Consider the following 19708-nt stretch of genomic DNA (forward strand, 5'->3'; position numbering starts at 1 on the left):
GTTAAAAGAAAAAAAGCTGTTATCCATATCTGTTAGAAAAAGAGGACAAATTAAAATGGACAAAGACATTTATTAGACATTTACTCAATGTAATGTCAGAGAAGAAGAATGATCAATTTGTCACCAAACACTCATTAAATTCTTATTATGTGGAGGTGTTATGATAGATATTCCATTCAAATGTGGAAAACACTAAGAATGTATATAAAATGTACATAATCAATATGCAGATAATAAATAAAATGAATATAAAGTAGTTAAATACAAGGTAGAGTGAAAAGGAAGGTACAAGCACTTTTGGAGTAGAGAAAAGGTTTTATGTAGAAGGTAGGGCATAAAATGTGTTTTGAAGAGAGACTTCCAGGAGCCAAGATGGTGGAGTGAGTAATAAATCACTGTTTCTCTCTCGTTTTCACCTCCAAAGAACAATAAAATAGAAACTCAGAGCAAATCCTGGAGGGGTGGAGCTAGCAGAAAAATTAGGTAGAACAGTCTTTTAGTCTGGGAGACTTCGAGGATTGGCAAGAAAGATGTGGTAAGAAAGGTCCATTTTGGGTAAAAGGAGAGAGTAGTACAGGACAGGAAGTCCCAGCAAGTCATCAGCAAGCCCCACTTCAGCAAACCAGTGGGAGTTTCTGAGCCCCAGTTTGGTGACCAGGCAAAGGCCAAAACAAGGACCCCTTATGTACATTAACCTAACCAGGGGCAATGGCATACTCCTCCTGTAGAACTACCATGTGCTTTGTTGTAGTCCCAGATGAACAGGCATCCTCCAGCTTCAAGACTCTCACATGCTTCAGCACAGCCTAGCATAGATGGCATCTTCTGGTTGTTGGACCTCTTCTCAACCTCAGTCTGGCAAGCCTCCTCAAGTCTCCACATGCTTCAGTGCAGCCCAAGGCAAGCAGGCATTCTCCAGGGGCCAGACTTCTACATACTTTATTATAGCCCCAGGGAAATGCAGCAAAGCCCACCTGGTCTCAGCATACACCAGACAACACTATCAGGACTTCAGCTCGCCACCAGGTAAGTTAGCAGACCCTGTAAAGCCTATAGCCACCAGCACCTGAGGCCCCAGAACACAAAGTCAATGACCAAGACCCTGGACCACAGTACAATAAGTTTAGGACAGTGCCTGCTGTGCTCCAACAGGAGCGCTCAACTTTAAAAGCCATGAAGTAGGCAAAAAAAAAAAAAAATGAGCAAGAAGCAAAAATGAACATTGACTATAGAAAGTTAATGATGACAGGGAAGATCAAAACAAAAATTCATAAGAGAACAACAGTGTCAATATACCTACACCCAAAGCCTCTGAGGGGAACATGCATTGGTCTCAAGCCCAAAAAGTGTTCTTGAAAGAGCTCAAGAAGTATTTTAAAATCAAATAAGAGAATTAGAACAATTGCAAAAAGAAATGAGGTATGTAAGAGAGGTATGCCACTTGGAAAAGGAAGGCCAAAAATTTACTAAAGAAAGGAATTCCTTAACCAACACAACTGATCAAATGGGGGAAAAATCCACTGAAGAAAACAATTCCTTATAAAGTAGAATTGGTGAATTGAAAAGGAAACACAAAAGTAAACTGAAGAAAATAATTCTTAAAAATTAGAATTGGACAAATGGAAGCTAATTACTTCATGAGACATAAAGAATCAGTCAAACAAAATCCAAAGAATGAAAAAAAGAAAATGCAAAATGCCTCATTGACAAAATAACTGACCTGGAAAGAAAATCCAGGAGAGATAACTTTAAAATTATTGGAATTTCTGAAAGTCATGATCAAAAAAGAACCTGAACAGCATTTTTCAAGAAATCATCAAAGAAAGCTGTCCTGAGGTCCTAGAACCAAAGGATAAATTAGTCATCAAAACAGTTTACCCATCACCTCCTGAAAGAGATCACAAATTGAAAACACCAGTGTTTAAACCAAACATTGAATGTTGCAACCAAATTTCAGAATTATCAGGTGAAGGAGAAAATACTGCAAGAAGTCACAGAGAAGCAATTTAAATGTTGTGGAACCACAGTCAGGACTTAGAAGCTTCTACATTAAAGAATCAGAGTGCTTGGAATGTAATATTTCTGAAGGCAAAGGAGTTTGGATTACAATCAATATTCAAGTGGCCAGAAAAGTTGAGAATAATATTTCAGGGGATAAGACAGATGGGCATTCGGTGAAAACAGGGGACTTTCAATTATTCTTGATGAAAAAACTAGACCTGAACAGAAAATTCCATCTTCAAATACAAGACTCAAGAGAAGCATAAAAATGCAAATTCAAAAGAAAAAAGTAACATATTATTGCTCAATAAGGTTAAACTGTTTACATTGATACATGGGAAGATGATATTTGTAATTCTTTTTTTTAATTTAATTATTTACTTTTAGTTTTCAATATTCACTTTTATAAGATTTTGAGTCCCCTTTCCTTCTCCCCAAGAAGGGGTTCAATCTGATATAGGCTACACATGCCCAATCATATTATACATATTTTCACATTTGTCATGTTGTGAAAGAATCAGAACAAAAGGGAAAAACTATGAGAAAGAAAAAAAAATTTAAAAAGGGAAAATAATATGCCCTGATCTGCTTTCAGACTCATAGTTATTTCTCTCAATGTGGATAGCATTTCCATCATGCGTCCCCTGGAGTTCTCTTTGCATTATGGAAAAGAGCTAAGTCTATCAAAGTTGGTTGTTATATAATGCTTCAGTTTCTGTATGCAATGATCTCCTGATTCTGCTCATTTCACTCAACATCAGTTCATTTACGTCTTTCCAGGTTTTTCTGAAATTTGCCCATCATTTCTCATGGAACAGCATTATCCCATTACATTCATATACTGCAGTTGTTCAGCCATTCCCCAATTGCTGGGCATCCCTTCAATTTCCAATTCTTTTCCACTGGAAAAGAGCTTCTATAAATATGTTTGTACATGCGGATCCTTTTCCTTTTTAATGATCTTTTTGGGATACAGACTGAGTGCCACTTAAAACTCTTAAGAACTGTTTCTTTATTAGAGCAACTAAAAAGGATGTGTGTGTGTGTGTGTGTGTGTGTGTGTGTGTGTGTATGGAGAGAGAGAGAGAGAGAGAGAGAGAGAGAGAAAGAGAGAGAGAGAGAGCAAGCATGTGGGTATAAGTTGACTGATGCAATGCTAAAAAATTAACTAATTTTAGGATGACAAAAAGGCTTTTGAGGTACTGAGAGAAAAGGAAAGGGAGAGGCAGAATAGGACAAATTCTATAACATGAAGAGGCACAAAGACCTATTGCAGTAGAGGGAAAGAAGGAGGGAAGTAAGCATTGTGCATTGTTTGAACCTGATCCCCTTTGGATTTGGCTCAAAGAGGGAACAACATACACATTTGATTGTAGAAAGCTATCTTACCTTTAGGGAAGTGGGAGGAGAAAGGGGGAAAAAAGGGAGGGGAGCTGATAGAAAGGAGGGAAGATTAAGAGAGGTGCTGATCACAAGCAAAACACTTGTGATGAGGGAAAGGAAAAAAGGAGAGAGAAAAGCATAAGCAGGGGGAAAAGAGGATGGAGAGAAAGACACTGTAATTGTGAATGGGATTCTACCAAAAAAGGAAGAGAATAGCAGGATGGATTAAAAACCATAGTCCTGTAATATATTGTTTAGAAGAAAAATATTTGTAGTAGAGAGATACACACAGAGTAAAGGTAAAAGGTTGGAGCAGAAAATATTATGCTTCAGCTGAATAAAAAAAAAAAGAAAAAGAAAAACAAACAAACAAAAAAAAAACCAGGGATAGCAGACCTGATCTCAGACAAAGCAAAAGACATATGAGGAAAACATTAAAGACATTATATGGGACTCCTTAAGGTCAAACTTTGTTTTTTATATATGAAAATGTTACAACTATTCTTATGACAGTCATAATTATTACGGTATTTTTAAAGAAACGCTGGGACTGAGTTGTGCATGATGGGGTGATTCTAAAACAAAATTTGGTAGATAAAGGTCAAAAAGGAGATATTACTTCATAAAAATGGAGCATGAAAGGAAGACTGATATAGAGAAACCAGGTAAGGGTGGAGTACTGTTAATGTTAGAACCTTACTCTTTAAGGATCTGGGTTAAAGAGAGAATATATATACATATGTATATATATATATATATATATATATATATAGTATAAAAGCATCTTAAACTTGTGAAGAATTAAGAGGATTAGTCGACAGGATAAGGGAGGGGCTTTTATAAGAGTGCATGGGTTAAGATTTAGGGGGTGGAGACAGAATATAAGAAAGACACTTGCAGAAGGGCCTACAAGTTAAGATTTAGGAAGGCTGGAGAAAAAGATAAGGAAGGGATTCTAAGAGGGATGGGCAGAATAAAGATTAGAGAGGAAAGAGGAGAGGGCAAGATAATAAGTATATGGTAAAAAGAGAGTCTGAGAAGGACAATAGTGAGTAAAAATAAGATGGAAGGAAACTGACAATAATTACAACTTTGAATGTGAATGGGATGAATTTATCAAGCAGAAATAGATAGCAGAATAGATTTAAAAAATAGAATCCAATAACATGTTTTTCATAAGAAATACATTGAAGAATGAGAGATATACTCAGAGTTGAAATGGAGGGTTGGAGTAGACTTTATGTTTTAGCTGATGCAAAAAAAAAGGCAGGGATATCAATCATGATCTCAGACAGAGTGAAGGCTAAAAAAAAATTAGTTAAATGAGGTAAACAGGGTAACTACATTTTGATTAAAGGTATTACAGAGAATGAAGTAATATTAATACTGAGTCAATATTCACTAGTTATTATAGGATCTAAAAATAAGTCAGTGAGAGAAGTTAATATAATTTTAGATAACATAGGTTAAATAACTATCCAGAGAGAACTGAATGGAAATAGAAAGGAATATACTTTTTCTCAATGGTTCATGGTATGTTAACAAATATTGAGCAAAAATTTGGACATAAATATTTTATAATTTAAAGCAGAAATTTTAAATGTATCTTTGTGAGATAGAAAGGCAGTAAAAATTATATTTAAGAAAGGAAATGGAGGGGAGGAGCCAAGATGGCAGAGTAGAAAGACACACATATGCTAGCTCCGAACCCACAGCCCATAAAATTCCTGTAAAGAAGAGCTCTCAACAAATTCTGGAGCAGACGAAGCCATAGAACAAGGGAGTGGAGGAGATTTCTGTTCCAGAGAGCCCTAAAAAACTGACCTGAAAGGTCCGTCGTGCACCAGACCTGGAGCAGAGCCCAGCCCTGCCTTGGCTGTGTGGCATTGAGAGGAGCGGGTCTGAGCAGGCTGCAGGGAAAGAATCTCCAGCAGCCAAGCAGGTCCCGCCACCCACAGGCCCCAAAGGTCACTCAGAGGGTCTTTTTGGCTCACTGAGAGAGGAGTGGGGTGTCTCCATAACTCAGGCCCCCTCGGGAGGCAGCAGCAGGCAGGGGCTCCCAAAGCAGGCAGGAGCTCAGATCCGTTGTTGAAGGTCTCTTCATAAACCCCCTGAGGGAACTGAGCCCCATGTGCCTGTGGCAGCCCTGCCTCCACTTGAGCACCTGAACTTAATCTCACACTGAATAGCAGCCCTGCCCCCACCCAAAGCCCTGAGGCTGGGAAGCAGCATTTGAATCTCAGACCCCAAGTGCTGGCTGGGCAGATCTGGAGGTGTCGTGGGTGTAGAAAGAAAACTCAGAAGTCAAGTCACTGGCTGGGAAAATGCCCAGAAAAGGGAAAAAAAAGAAGACCATAGAAGGTTACTTTTTTGGTGAACAGATATCTCCTCCCATCCTTTTAGATGAGGAAGAACAAGGCTTACTATCAGGGAAAGACACAGAAGTCAAGGCTTCTGTATCCCAAATATGCAGAAAAAATATTCAGTGGGCTCAGGCCATGGAAGAGCTCAAAAAGGATTTTGAAAATCAAGTTAGAGAGGTGGAGGAAAAACTGGGAAGAGAAATGAGAGAGATGCAAGAAAAGCATGAAAAGCAGGTCAATACCTTGCTAAAGGAGACCCAAAAAAATGCTGAAGAAAATAACACCTTGAAAAATAGGCTAACTCAATTGGCAAAAGAGGTTCAAAAAGCCAATGAGGAGAAAAATGCTTTCAAAAGCAGAATTAGCCAAATGGAAAGAGAGGTCCAAAAGCTCATTGAAGAAAATAGTTCTTTCAAAATTAGAATGGAACAGATGGAGGCTAATGACTTTATGAGAAACCAAGAAATCACAAAACAAAACCAAAATAATGAAAAAATGGAAGATAATGTGAAATATCTCATTGGAAAAACAACTGACCTGGAAAATAGATCCAGGAGAGAGAATTCAAAAATTATGGGACTATCTGAAAGCCATGATGAAAAAAAAAAGAGCCTAGACTTCATCTTTCATGAAATGATCAAGGAAAACCGCCCTGATATTCTAGAACCAGAGGGCAAAATAAGTATTCAAGGAATCCACTGATCACCACCTGAAAGAGATCCAAAAAGAGAAACTCCTAGGAACATTGTGGCCAAATTCCAGAATTCCCAGGTCAAGGAGAAAATATTGCAAGCAGCTAGAAAGAAACAATTCAAGTATTATGGAAATACAATCAGGATAACACAAGATCTAGCAGCTTTTATATTAAGGGATCAAAAGGCGTGGAATATGATATTCCAGAGTCAAAGGAACTAGGACTAAAACCAACAATCACCTACCCAGCAAAACTGAGTATAATACTTCAGGGGAAAAAATGGTCTTTCAATGAAATCAAGGATTTTCAAGCATTCTTGATGAATAGACCAGAGCTGAAAAGAAAATTTGACTTTCAAACACAAGAATGAAGAGAAGCATGAAAAGGTAAACAGCAAAGAGAAGTCATAAGGGACTTTACTAAAGTTGATCTGTGTACATTCCTACATGGAAAGACAATATTTGTAACTCTTGAAATTTTTCAGTATCTGGGCAGTTGGTGGGATTACACACATACACATACACGCACACACAGAGACAAAGAGCACAGAGTGAATTGAATAGGATTGGATCATATCTTAAAAACATGAAATTAAGTGGTGAGAGAGAAATATATTGGGAGGAGAAAGGGAGAAATGGAATGGCGCAAATTATCTCTCATAAAAGAGCAAGGCAAAAGACTTTTCAGTGAAGGGAAAAAGAGAGGAGGTGAGAGAAAAACATGAAGTTTACTTTCATCACATTCGACTAAAGGAAGGAATAAAATGCACACTCATTTTGGTATGAAAGCCTATCTTACAATACAGGAAAGTAGGGGATAAGGGGATAAGCAGGATTGGGGGATGGTGGAAGGGAGAGCAATTGGGAAGAGGGAGCAGTTTGAAGTCAACACTCTTGGGGAGGGACAGGATCAAAAGAGAGAATAAAAGCAATGGGGGGCAGGATAGGATGGAGGGAAATATAGTTAGTCTTACACAACACGACTATTATGAAAGTCATTTGCAAAACCACACAGATATGGCCTATATTGAATTGCTTGCCTCCCTAAAGGGAATGGGTGGGGAGGGAGGGATGAAGAGAAGTTGGATCTCAAAGATTTAGAAACAACTTTTGAGTACTGTTCTTGCTGCTAGGAAAAAAGAAATACAGGTAATGGGGTATAGAAAGTTATCTGGCTCTACAGGACAAAAGAGAAGCTAGGGACAAGGGAAGGGAGAGATGATACAAGAGAGGGCAGATTGGTTATAGGAGCAATTAGAATGCTCAGTGTTTTGGGGTGGGGGAGAGGAAAAATGAGGAGAATATTTGAAAATGAATGTTAAAAGTTAAATAGATAAATGAAAATATTTTAAAAAAATAAAGAAGAAAGGAAATGTAGATTGAAAATTAATTGGATATTAAACAACCTAATCTTAAAGACTGGATTTGTTAAAAAAAAAAAAAAAACACATAGAAACAACCAATGATATTTATGGCACCAAAAAAAAATGCCAAATTCAAAAAAAGAAAATATAGATGAGAAAGTAAAATATATCATCAGAAAAACAACTGATCTGGAGAACAGATCAAGGAGAAATAATATAAGAAAAGTGTGATTACCTGAAAATTACAATAACAGAAGAATCTTGATGCAATATTAGAAGAAATTATCTAGGAAAATTGCACTGAAGTTCTATAAAAAACAAAGAGGAAATAGAAAAAACCCACCAATCACCACCTGAAAGTGATCCCAGGAGTAAAAATAAAGGGAATATCACAGCCAAGTTTTAAAGTTCTCTGAATAAGGAGAAAATATTGGAAGCAACAACAGCAGCAACAACAACAAAGAACCTAAATAACTTGGAGCTACAATTAGTATTATACAAAACCCAGCAGCTACTATGCTGAAAGACCATAGGTCTTGAAATACTATATTCCGTAGAGCAAAAGAGCTAGGGCTATGACCAAGGGTAACAAACATACCCACCAAAGTTAAGTATAATCCTGAATCAAAAAAAAAAAAAAAAAAAAGGACATTTAACAAACTGAAAGACTTTCAACTCTTTGTGAAAAAAATAGCAGAACTTAAGAGAAATTCAACATATAACATGCAGGAGAAATATAATGTAAACAAGGATCAATTATTAGGGACTCAATAAGGTCAAATTGTTTACTTCTTATGTGTGCAAATATCAGTATTCTTATGACTGTCATCAGTATTTGGGCAGTTTAAAAGGAAGACTTGGACTGAGCTGAGTATAGTGTTATTCTTAATAAAAAGTGCAGAGAGAGATAAAAAGGAGTAATTATCTCATGCAAAGGAGGGGAAAAAAAGAAAAATTGATATGGAGGAAGCTAGAAGGGAGGAGTGTGGGGTAGTGATGGAACCTTGCTCTCCTCAGTAACGGGTTAAAGAAGGAACAACAAATATATCTACAAGGGTATAAAAGTCTTCTACATTTGGAAATAAACAAGAGGGCAAAAGGATAGGGTGGGGCCAAGATAACGGAGACACTCTTGGATAGGAGGGCAAGACAGCATCTAGAAATAAAGCAGAGGAGTGATGAGGGATAGAGTAAGTAAGCTGAGAAAGGTAATGAGAAAAAATAGGAAGGAGCAAAACACACAAGTGTTTTTAGTTTAGATGTTATTGGGATGAATGTACCCATAAAATGAAAATGAATAGCAGATTACAAATCTGAATTCAACAACACCATAAAAATGAGAAATACATACAAAGATAAAATAAAGGGCTGGAATAGAATTTATCATATCAAAAGGCGGGGATAGTAATCATGATCTCAGACAAAGTTAAGCTAAAATACATTAAAACAAAAGAGAAAAAAAGGGAAACTACCCTATGTGTCAGAAATAACTAGACAACATAAAATAACTTACTCAATCCTGCCAAACCAGACACAGGAATTATATGGACTTAAACTTTAACACTTTTTATAAAATAAAGTCATGTCTAAATAATTGAATAAAATTTAGTGTTTATGGGTAAGTAAAAACAATATAATAGAAAAGGATAATTTTGCCTAACTCATTTATTTATTCAGTGTCATCCCATTTCAAAAAAAAAAACAAAAAACAAAAAACATTGAGTTAAAAAAATCATTTGGAAGAACAAAAATTAAGGAATTGCAAAGAAACCAGGGAAAAACTATATAGATTTGGCAATATCAGACCTTAAATACCATTGTAAGGTTAGAGTATTGCTGAAGTATAAGAAGGATAATTTAGGATATTTTAAATTAAAATGTTTTCTGTAAATTAAACCTATGTAGGCAAGAACGGAAAGAATGCAGAACATTGTGGGGGAAAGCTTTTCATTGACAATCTCTCAACTAGGATGTGATTAGGTGGAAATATTACTAGAGTGTAGCAAAATGATGATTTGGTTGATTTAGAAAAGCATAGAAAAAACTTGTACTTAGGAAGGAAGTTTCTATCCAGAGAAAGAGATGACGAGTGAAAATCAGCATAGTATGCTTTTATATTTATGTATGTGAGTGTACATGTGTATATATGTGTATGTTTATATGTACACATATGTGTGTATACACATAATTGTAGCCATCGTTAAGATTGAGAAGGGATAAAGTAAGAAGTGTACAGCAAAGAACAAAAGAAAACCTACAAGGAAGCAAATAAAAGCTGGGCAGTTTGGAAAACTATGTGTAGTATTTATTATATAGGTTTCCTTGAAGTTAATATTTTGTTTAATACTGAATCCTCTCGTGTTCTGCGGTGCACACAGCAATTGTTTTTTTTTTTTCCTATTCTTGCTTTGTATTTAAATTAAAAAAAAAAATTAGCTAAGAAAAAAGAAAGAACCGATAATTTCATGAAAGAGAATGAGAATGATGAGGCAAAATATCCAAATGTATGGGATACAGCAAAAGCAGTGAACAGAGGAAAATTTATATCACTAAATGCTTACATCAGTAAATTAGAGAAAGAGCAGACTCATTAATTGGGTTTGCAATTAAAAACATCAGAAAAAGAACAAATTCAAGATCTCCAATTAAACACTAAATTGAATATCCCAGAAATTAACAATACAAATAGAATTGAGTGTAAAAGAACACATTAAATTAATAAATAAAATTAGAAGCTGGTTTTACGAAAAAACCAATAAAATAGACAAACCATTGGTTAATTTTGTTTTTAAAAAGAAACAAGAAAACAAAATTACTAGTATTAAAAATTAAAAAGTGAGTATACCACTAACAAAGCTGAAATTAAAGGAGTTATTTTGCCCAATTATATTTCAATAAATTTAACAATTTAAGTGAAACGAAAGATTTAAAATATGTTGCCTGAATTAATAGAAGATTAGATGAAATATCTAAATAAACCTAATTTATAAAAAGAAATTGAACAAGCCATAATTTAGCTTCCTAAGAAAGAGGCACCAGGATCAAAAAGATTTATAAGTGAATTCTATCATACTTTAAAAGATTAACTAATTTCTTTATTGAATAAATTATTTGGAATAATAGGCAAAGCAGGGATCCTATCAAAGTCATTTTATGAAACAAATAGGATACTGATATCTAAACTATGAAGAGTAAAAATAGAGAAAGAAAATTATAGACCAATTTCATTAATGAATATAGATGGAAAAATTTTAAATAAAACAGTAGCTGAAAGATTACAACAATATATTATAAAGATTATACCTTATGACCAAGTGGGATTTATACCAGGAATTCAGGGATGGTTTAACATAAGGAAAAAATTTTAACATAATTAATTATGAAAATAATAAAAGTTTAAAAATCATATGACTATATCAAGAAAAGTAGAAATAGCTTTTGTTAAAGTACAACACTCAGAAAAACACTTGAAAGATTTGACATAAATGAATTTTTCCTTGAGTTTAGCAAAAGCAATCATCTAAAACCATCAGCAAGCATTATTTGTAATGAGGATAAACTGGAAGCGTTCCCAGTAAAATCAGATAGGAAACAAGGATGCCTACTGTCACCAATATTGTACTGAATATCCTAGCAACAGAGACAAAAGAAGAAAAAGAAATAGAATCAGAGTAGAGAATGAGGTAATAAAACTATCTCGTTTTGCAGACAATATGATCATATGCTTGGAAAATCCCAAATATGTAACTCAATTTTTTGTTAAAACAATTAATAATTTTAGCAAAGTAGCAAGATATAAAGTAAATTGACATAAATCATCAATGTTTCTATATAAAATAAGCAAAACTCTGTAAGAAGAGATAGTAAAAGATACCCCATTCAAAATAAGTCTAGAGACCATAAAATATCTGGGAGTACACCTGCCAAAACAAACCCAGGAATAATATTTTAAGAAATCAAAAAAAGACTTTACACAAATGAAATCAGATTAAGTAATTAGAGAAATATTAATTATTCATGAGTAGCCAGGGCCAATATGATAAAAATGATAATTGTAACTAAATAATTTATACATTCAATGCAAACCCAAATAAATTATCAAAAAATTATATTATTGAATTAGAAAAAATAATAACCAAATTCATTTAGAAGAACAAAAAGTCAAGAATATCAAAGGTACAAATGAAAGAAGGTAAAGTAAAGAGATTTAACAGGACCAGATATTAAACTACATTGTAAGCAGTACTTATTGAATTTATCTTGTATGGCTAAGAAATAGAAAGGTGGGTCATTGCAGCAGAGTAGACATAAAATTTATAGCAACAAATAAAAATGATGACTTTGTATTTGCTGAGTGCAAAGACTCAGAATTTGGGGGTAGGAATTTATTATTGGGTAAAAAATTGGGAAAATAAGAAAGTAGTATGGCAGAAATTGAGTATAGACCAGCATCCTATACCGTCCACCAAGATAAAGTCAAAGTAGATACATAAACTAGACATAAAGAAAGATACTACAAGGAAATTTAAAGGACATATTAGCTATCAGACTTATGGATAGGTGAATAATTTATAAATAAAGAAGAGATAGAAGGCAGAGTGAGGTGTAAAATAGAGAATTTCATTTATATTAAATTTAAAAGGGAGAGATTCTTGTCTATGCAAATATGCTGTTAGTTAATGTATTTATATAAAAAAATAATAGCACAGGGGGAAGAATAGGAAGATAGAATAGGACAAATTATCTCACATACAAGAGAAATGAAAGGGCTATTGCAGTGTAATATAAGATGGGAGGGGTGGCAGACAATGCTTAAACCTTACTCTCATCAGAATAGGCTTAAAAAAAAGAATAACATGTACACTCAGATATAGAAATCTATTTTACTCTTAGGGAATTACAAATGCACAGGGATAAAAAAAAAACTGGGGGACCAATAGAAGAGAGGGCAGATTGGGGGAGGTGCTGGTCAGAAGTAAAACACTTTTGAGGAGGGACAGGGTAAAAAATATAAGAAAGAAAAGAATCAACAAGGGAAAATAGGATGGAGGGAAATATACAGTTATAACAGTTGTGAATATGAGTGAACTAATCCATAAAACAGAAGCAGATAGCAGAATAGATTAAACACCAGAATTCACCGGATAAGGAGCTGGAGCAGAATCTGTTATGCTTCAGCTGAAATTTTTAAAAAAGCAAAGGTAGCCATCATGATCACAAACAATGATCACAAACAAAGCAAAGTAAAAATAGACCTAATAAAAGAGATAAAGAAGGAAACAAAATCTTGCTAGAAGATGCCATAGACAATGAAGAAATATCAATATTAAACATATGCATAAAATGGTATAGCATCTAAATTTTTAAAGAAGTAAAATGAGTTACAGAAGAAAATAGAAAGTAAAACTATAGAGTGGGAGAACTTAACTCTCCCTTCTCAAGAGTAGATAAATTTAACCCAAAAATAAACAAGAAAGAAGTTGAATAGAATTGAAGGCAAATAGAATTTTAGAAGACTTAGATATAATAGAACTCCAGAAAAATCAAAGGAATATACCTTTTCTTTGGTGGTACCTGACACACAAAAATTAACCATATCTCAGGTCATAAAACCTCAAAAACATTTGCAGGAAGGCATAAAAACAAAAACATATTCTTTCCAGATCATAATGTAATAAAATTTACATTCAATAATAGGCAATGAAAAGACAGATTAAAAATTTATTGGAAAGTACATAATCTAATCCTCAAGTGGGTTAAAGAACAAATCATAAAAATAATCAGTAATTTCATTGAAGAACATAAAAAATATGGACAGCATTTCAAAACTGAGGATGACTGCCAAAGTAGTACCTAGGGAAAGTTTTATATTTCTAAATGCTTATATCAATAAAATAAATAAAGAACAAATCAATGAATTGGGTATGTAACTTAAAAAAAAAAACCTGCTAGAAAAAGAACAAATTAAAAATTTTCAACTAAACACCAGATTCGAAATCCTGAAAAATCAGAAGAGAGAGAAAATCCTTGACCTAATAAATCTAGAAGCAGGTTTTATGAAAAAAATATGATAGAAAAATCAATAATAAAACTTGGTTAATTTGCTTTCCAGAACGGAAAAAAAGAAAACCAGATTAACGTATTAAAAATGAAAGGGATAAATTCACCATGAATGAAGAGGAAATTAAAATAATTATTAGGAAACATTTTACTCAATTTTATGCCAATAAATCTGATAATCTAAGTGAAATGGATGGATATGACAAAAATATAAATTTCCCAGATTAACAAAAGAGGAAATAGAATACTTAATCCCATCTTAGAAAAAGAAATTGAGCACACCATCAGTGACTTTTCAAAGAGAAAAAGATCCAAGCAAAATTCTACTAAACATTTAAAGAATAATTAATCCTAAATTATTTGGAAAAGCAGTCAAAGAAGGAATCCCACCAAATTCCTTTTATAATACAAATATGGTACTAATATCTAATCCAGGAAGAGTGAAAACGGAAAAAAAAACAACACTGTAGACAACTTTCCCTAACTGATGCAAAACATTTTAAATACAATTATAGTAAGAAGATCACAGCAACATGTGACAAAGATCATACACAAGGACCAGGTGGAATTTATACCAGGAATTCAGGACTGATTACATAATAGGAAAACTGTTGGCACAATTCACCATATCACTAAAAAAAAGCTGAAAAAATCATTTCATTATCTCAAAAGATGGAGAAAATGTTTTTGACAAAATACGATTCCCTTTCCTATTAAAACATTAGAGAACATGAAACTTTGCTTGAAATGATAAGTAATAGCTATATAAAACAATCAGCAAGCATTATCCATAATGAAAATAAGCTACAATCTTTTCCAATAAGATCAGGAACAAAACAAAAATGTCTTTTTTTACCACTATTATTCAAAATTGTACTGGAAGTGTTAGGTATAATAGTAGAAGAAGAATAAATTTAAGGAATCAGAACAGGCAATGAGGAAAAAAAAAAAACCTATCACTTCTTGCATATGTTGTGATGGTATACTTAGAAAATCCTGGAGAATAAACTAAAAAAAAAATTGAAACAATTAAGAATTTCATCAAATTTATCGAATGATAAAATAAATACACATAAATCATCAGCATTTCTATGTATTATCAACAAAGTCCAGCATCTTAAATAACTGTAGGGAATAAAAAAAAAGCTTGAGAATCTCCCTGCGAGACAAATTCTGGAACCATATAAACACAATTACAATGTTTTTCACACAAATAAAGTCAGATCAAAACAACTTCTAAAATATTAGTTGCTGATGAATAGAGTGATCCAAAACAAGAAAAATGAAAATTCTACCTAAATTCATCTGCTTATTGAGTGGCATACCAATCAAACTACCAAGAAACTTTTTTATAGAGCTAGAAAAAACAATAGCAAACTTCATCTGGAAGAAAAAAGGTCAAGTATCAAAGGATCAATGAAAAAATGTGAAGGAAGCAGTACCAGATCTCAAACTTTATTATAAAGTAATAGTCATCAAAACAATCTGACCATGGCTAAGAAACAGAGTAGTTGATCAGTTGAATAGATTAGGTATACAAGAAATGGAAAGACCATAGTGATGGAATGTTTGATAAACCCAAAGACCTTAGCTTCTGAGTTAAGAATTCACTATTTGACAAAAACATCTGAGAAAGTTGGAAGACACTTTGGCAGAAACTAGGTATAGACCAACATCTCACACCATATACCAACATAAAATCAAAATGAGTACATGATTTAGACATAAAGGGTGATACCATAAGCAAATTAGGAGAGCATGAACTAATTTACCTGTCAGATCTTTGGATAAGGAAATATTTAGGACCAAACAAGATATAGAGAACTTTACAAAATATAAAATGGATAATTTTGATTTTAAAATATTAAAATTGTTTTACTCAAATAATAGCAAAGCAACCAAATTAGAAGGAAAACAGAAAACTGGGGAAAACTTTTCTGAAAGTGTCATTGATCAATGCCTCACTTATTAAATACAAGGAGAACTAGGTCAAATTTATCAGAATACAAGTCATTCTCCAATTGACAAATAGTAGAAGGATATAAACGGACAGTTTTCAGTCAAAGAAATCAAAGCTCACTATAGTCTGTTAAAGTGCTTTAAATCACTAATGATTACAGAAATTCAAAGTAAAACAACTCTGGGGTAATACCTCACACCTACCACGTTGCTTAACATTAAGAAATGGAAAATGATAAAAGTTAGAGATGTGGTAAAACTGGGACTCTAATGCACTGTTGGTGGTGTTGTGAACTGATCCACTTATTCTGTAGAGCAATTGAAATTATGTTCAAAGGGCAATAAATGTGTCTATAAAACAAACCTGACAAAAACAAGCAATGAGAAAACACTTTTCCCTAATTCTTTGTACAGATTTGTTGTCCTTCTGTATGAAACATTGTATATAGTCAGATTTTTTAATGTGTGCACTGTTTTCACATTTTTTTCCTCTTTCTCTTTTTTCTTCATAGAAATAAATTCTTGTTATAATGGATTAACTTGGAAAGAAACTAAAGGATGAAGTAAACAAGGGGAAATTAGGAAATTAAAGATCAAAGATTTGAATTAAAATTCATCTTATAAGTTAAGGGCGGTCCAGAAGACAGCATCACAGTCACACTGTCAGAGAATAAGCAGTGCTACAAGAGAACAGATAACCCTACCAAAGGAGCAGAAAGTGCTTTGCAACAGTAGGCTACACTATCAGAGAGCAAGCAATGGTACCTTATACCAGACAGTGCTACTAAAGAAGTCAGGTGTAATCTCATAAAATGATCAGCATAATCTGAGAATAGGAGGTACTATTCAAGAAGAAACAGTGTAATTTGGGAAGCAAAAAGTGATACCAGAGTTCAATGGTACTTAATACAGCAAATTGCATTCTATGGTAATTATTTATGAATGGTGAACCGTATGAAGAGACTTGAGAATTTATGACGTTCATTGGTTTTCGCTTTGCAAAATAAACTTTCTTCTGATAGGTCATGTTCAACATATATCAGGAGGGAATCCTAACCTTCCATAATGTTCAATGAGAATATCATAAAGATCTCACTGATACAAAATACTATATTCTTTCCAAATATAGTCTGGGACTTTTTATCATTATGCACATTACAAGTAGTTTAAAGAATTATACTTACTAAGGCATTCTGGCACTGGAGACCATCCTTCTCCCGTACATGAAAATATTGTCCAGTATGATGAAGATCTTTGAGCAGGTACATAATTTGGATTACATCGGTAGTACATTGTTGTTCCAATACGTGCTGGAAAGGAAAGTCGATAGTATTCCTCATTTTGCCAATGAGGTATAGAAATTAATCCATTTTGAATTTCTGGATATTCACAAGGTCTCACTTGGAAGAAAGTGAAGTAAAAATAAATTATTCTTCTTATTAATAATTTAATTAATTTTAATTTCCTATTATGAATACACACATTTCAATATACTATAACTGCATTCCTTTCATTTGTGATCTAGAATGTGTGCTGATTTAGAATGACAAAAGCTAGAAGGAATTTGTGAAAGTTATCTCGTTTCAATTCAACAAATATTTTGAAATGTATACTACATACAAGACACCCTGGTATTCAGGAAGGATACAAAGACAAATGGAACTTTCTTTGCCTTTGAGTATTTATGTGTCACTATATGAGATGGTTGGTAACTTGCCCACTTTCCGACTGGAGATATTCTATAAATTTCTAGTAATCCACCCCAGGATCAAACACATTCTATAAGATCCCAAGAAAGAGTTTTTCATTTCCCAAATATTCACCCCCATATTCACCATCTCAGAAGCAGTGTTCTGCATAAAATATCAAAATATCATCTTCACTCTTGTCAGTCATTTCCTTTATGAATGAGTGAATAACAATTTGATCACTTCCTTTAAGGAATAGTGCCTATTCTAAATTGGTTAGGAAATTATAATACCTAAAGACATCACAATACATGAAGGTTAGGCTGGATACCTGTGTTCATCATCAGCTATAATATGGAGATGTTTTGATATTGTAGAATGCCTACTCTTTACTATACTCTCATTCCTTGGCCTATATGACAACACAATCATGCTCTTTGGACCACCCTTGGGATTTGACTGATTTAGGGACTCCTATAAAAAAAAAATTCAATGCTAATTGGATATTCACTCTGCTTCTTATAGTCCTAGAAATTTTCCTGAGAGGAGAGGTTAAATGACTTGCTGAGGCTCATGTAAGCAGTATAATTCAGAGATAGAATTTAAATCTTAATCAGCCTTCCATGATGGTTGACTATATAACATAACATGCTACCTCTTGGTTGTAAGACATGTCAGAAAAAATCCCTAACATTTATAATTGGAACTTGGATATTGAAATCATTTTTACTTCTTTTAGGATGAGACAATACCTTAAGATGTGCCTACTGATTTACAGTTTCGTTGTGACCTGAATTGATGCAAAGTTTTCATACCAAGGAAATCATAGATTCTCAGGTGCAACAAAAACTAATACAATTTCCGATCCTTGTTTCTTCTTTTAGTAAATATATAATTATTTCTCCAAATTTTGTCCCCTTAGAATTAGAACACTTTCATCAGTCACTGACCTAGTTGTGGCTCTCATCACTTTTTGTCTAGACTACTGCGATAGCTTCCACATTTGTCTCTCTGCTTCAAGTATTTCCCCATTCCAATTCATCCTCCACACAATTGTAAAGCTATTTTTCATAAAGTATAAGTTAAACCATGTCTTTATTCTAATCAAAAATTTCAGTGTCTCCCTATCACTTCCAAGATCAAATATTGTTTGGTCTTCAAAGCCCTTCACAGTAGGAATCTAACTCACTTTTCCAAGGTGTACATTATTGTTCTCCTTCATGCATTTGTGGTCCAGGAAAGCTAGTCTTTTTACTGCTCCTTACACACAACATTTCATTTTATGGCTCCATCCCTTTGTAATTTTGGTCCTTTATGGCTTGGCTTTCCCTCCTGACCTGTGCCTCAAAGGACTCCATGTTTTCTTTAAAATTCAATTTAAGTGCCACTTTCATTAAGCCTTTTCTGATCATCCCATCTGCTTGCACTTTGGCCATGCAAAATTACCTGCCATCCTTCTTTTTGTTGAAAGGCTTGATATTTTTATTTGCATTTATATGTATGCATCCCTTAATAAGTTGTAATCTCCTTGAAGGAAGGTGTTGTTTCACTTTTGATTTTGTATCAACTAGCACATGGCAGCTGTCATATGATAAACAGTAAATGCTTTTCAAGTGATCAAGAAACTGTTTTTGTAGGACCTTGATGCCTTAAACCTCAAAAATTTTTGGACTAGACTACGTGATAAATGATGGCACATAGCAGAGGAATGATCTTACAGTCAAAATCTATTAGGTTTTAAAACACATAAACAAATAAAGAAGGGAACTAAATTGACTCTCTGTGAATTAGGAATCAAGAATATTCTTGACCATACCACAACATTTTTATGGTTTGTGAGAGCTTGGACACATAAATGTTCTCAAAAGTGCTATAGAAAAATCAGACCAAAAGAACCAGCATGAAAACTGATCTGGTAACCTATCAAACGTTTTCAGTTCAGTGGATAAGGGATTTGTTTCTCTAGAGAAAATATTTTGGATTTTTAGATGAAAATAATTAGAAACATAGATACTTGAGAGAAATTTCCCTTTCATTCTGTTCTGATAGAGCTAGAACAATCCAAATTATTAAGTGAATGATACCTATACTATGTAGGGATCTTATGTAGGATTCATATAAAAATCAAAAAAAGTAAATATGTTGACTGATAATATTTTTAGACAAAATAAACGATTACTTCATAGTCATAAAGTAG

At 33.6% G+C, this 19708-nt stretch overlaps 1 protein-coding gene across 2 annotated transcripts in view; it reads right to left on the bottom strand.

Annotated features, from left to right (window-relative positions):
• CFH (complement factor H) overlaps positions 1-19708 on the bottom strand; it is a 113799-nt gene that overhangs the window by 47434 nt on the left and 46657 nt on the right. The window contains exon 8 of one of the 2 annotated variants that reach the window (XM_072648316.1): positions 17008-17223. In XM_072648316.1, the coding sequence (XP_072504417.1) occupies positions 17008-17223 (216 nt within the window). The remainder of the gene's footprint in view (positions 1-17007; positions 17224-19708) is intronic. The other variant, XM_072648317.1, reaches the window with a different exon arrangement.

The sequence above is a fragment of the Notamacropus eugenii genome, chromosome 2, assembly GCF_028372415.1.
Source record: "Notamacropus eugenii isolate mMacEug1 chromosome 2, mMacEug1.pri_v2, whole genome shotgun sequence".
NCBI lineage: Eukaryota > Metazoa > Chordata > Mammalia > Diprotodontia > Macropodidae > Notamacropus > Notamacropus eugenii.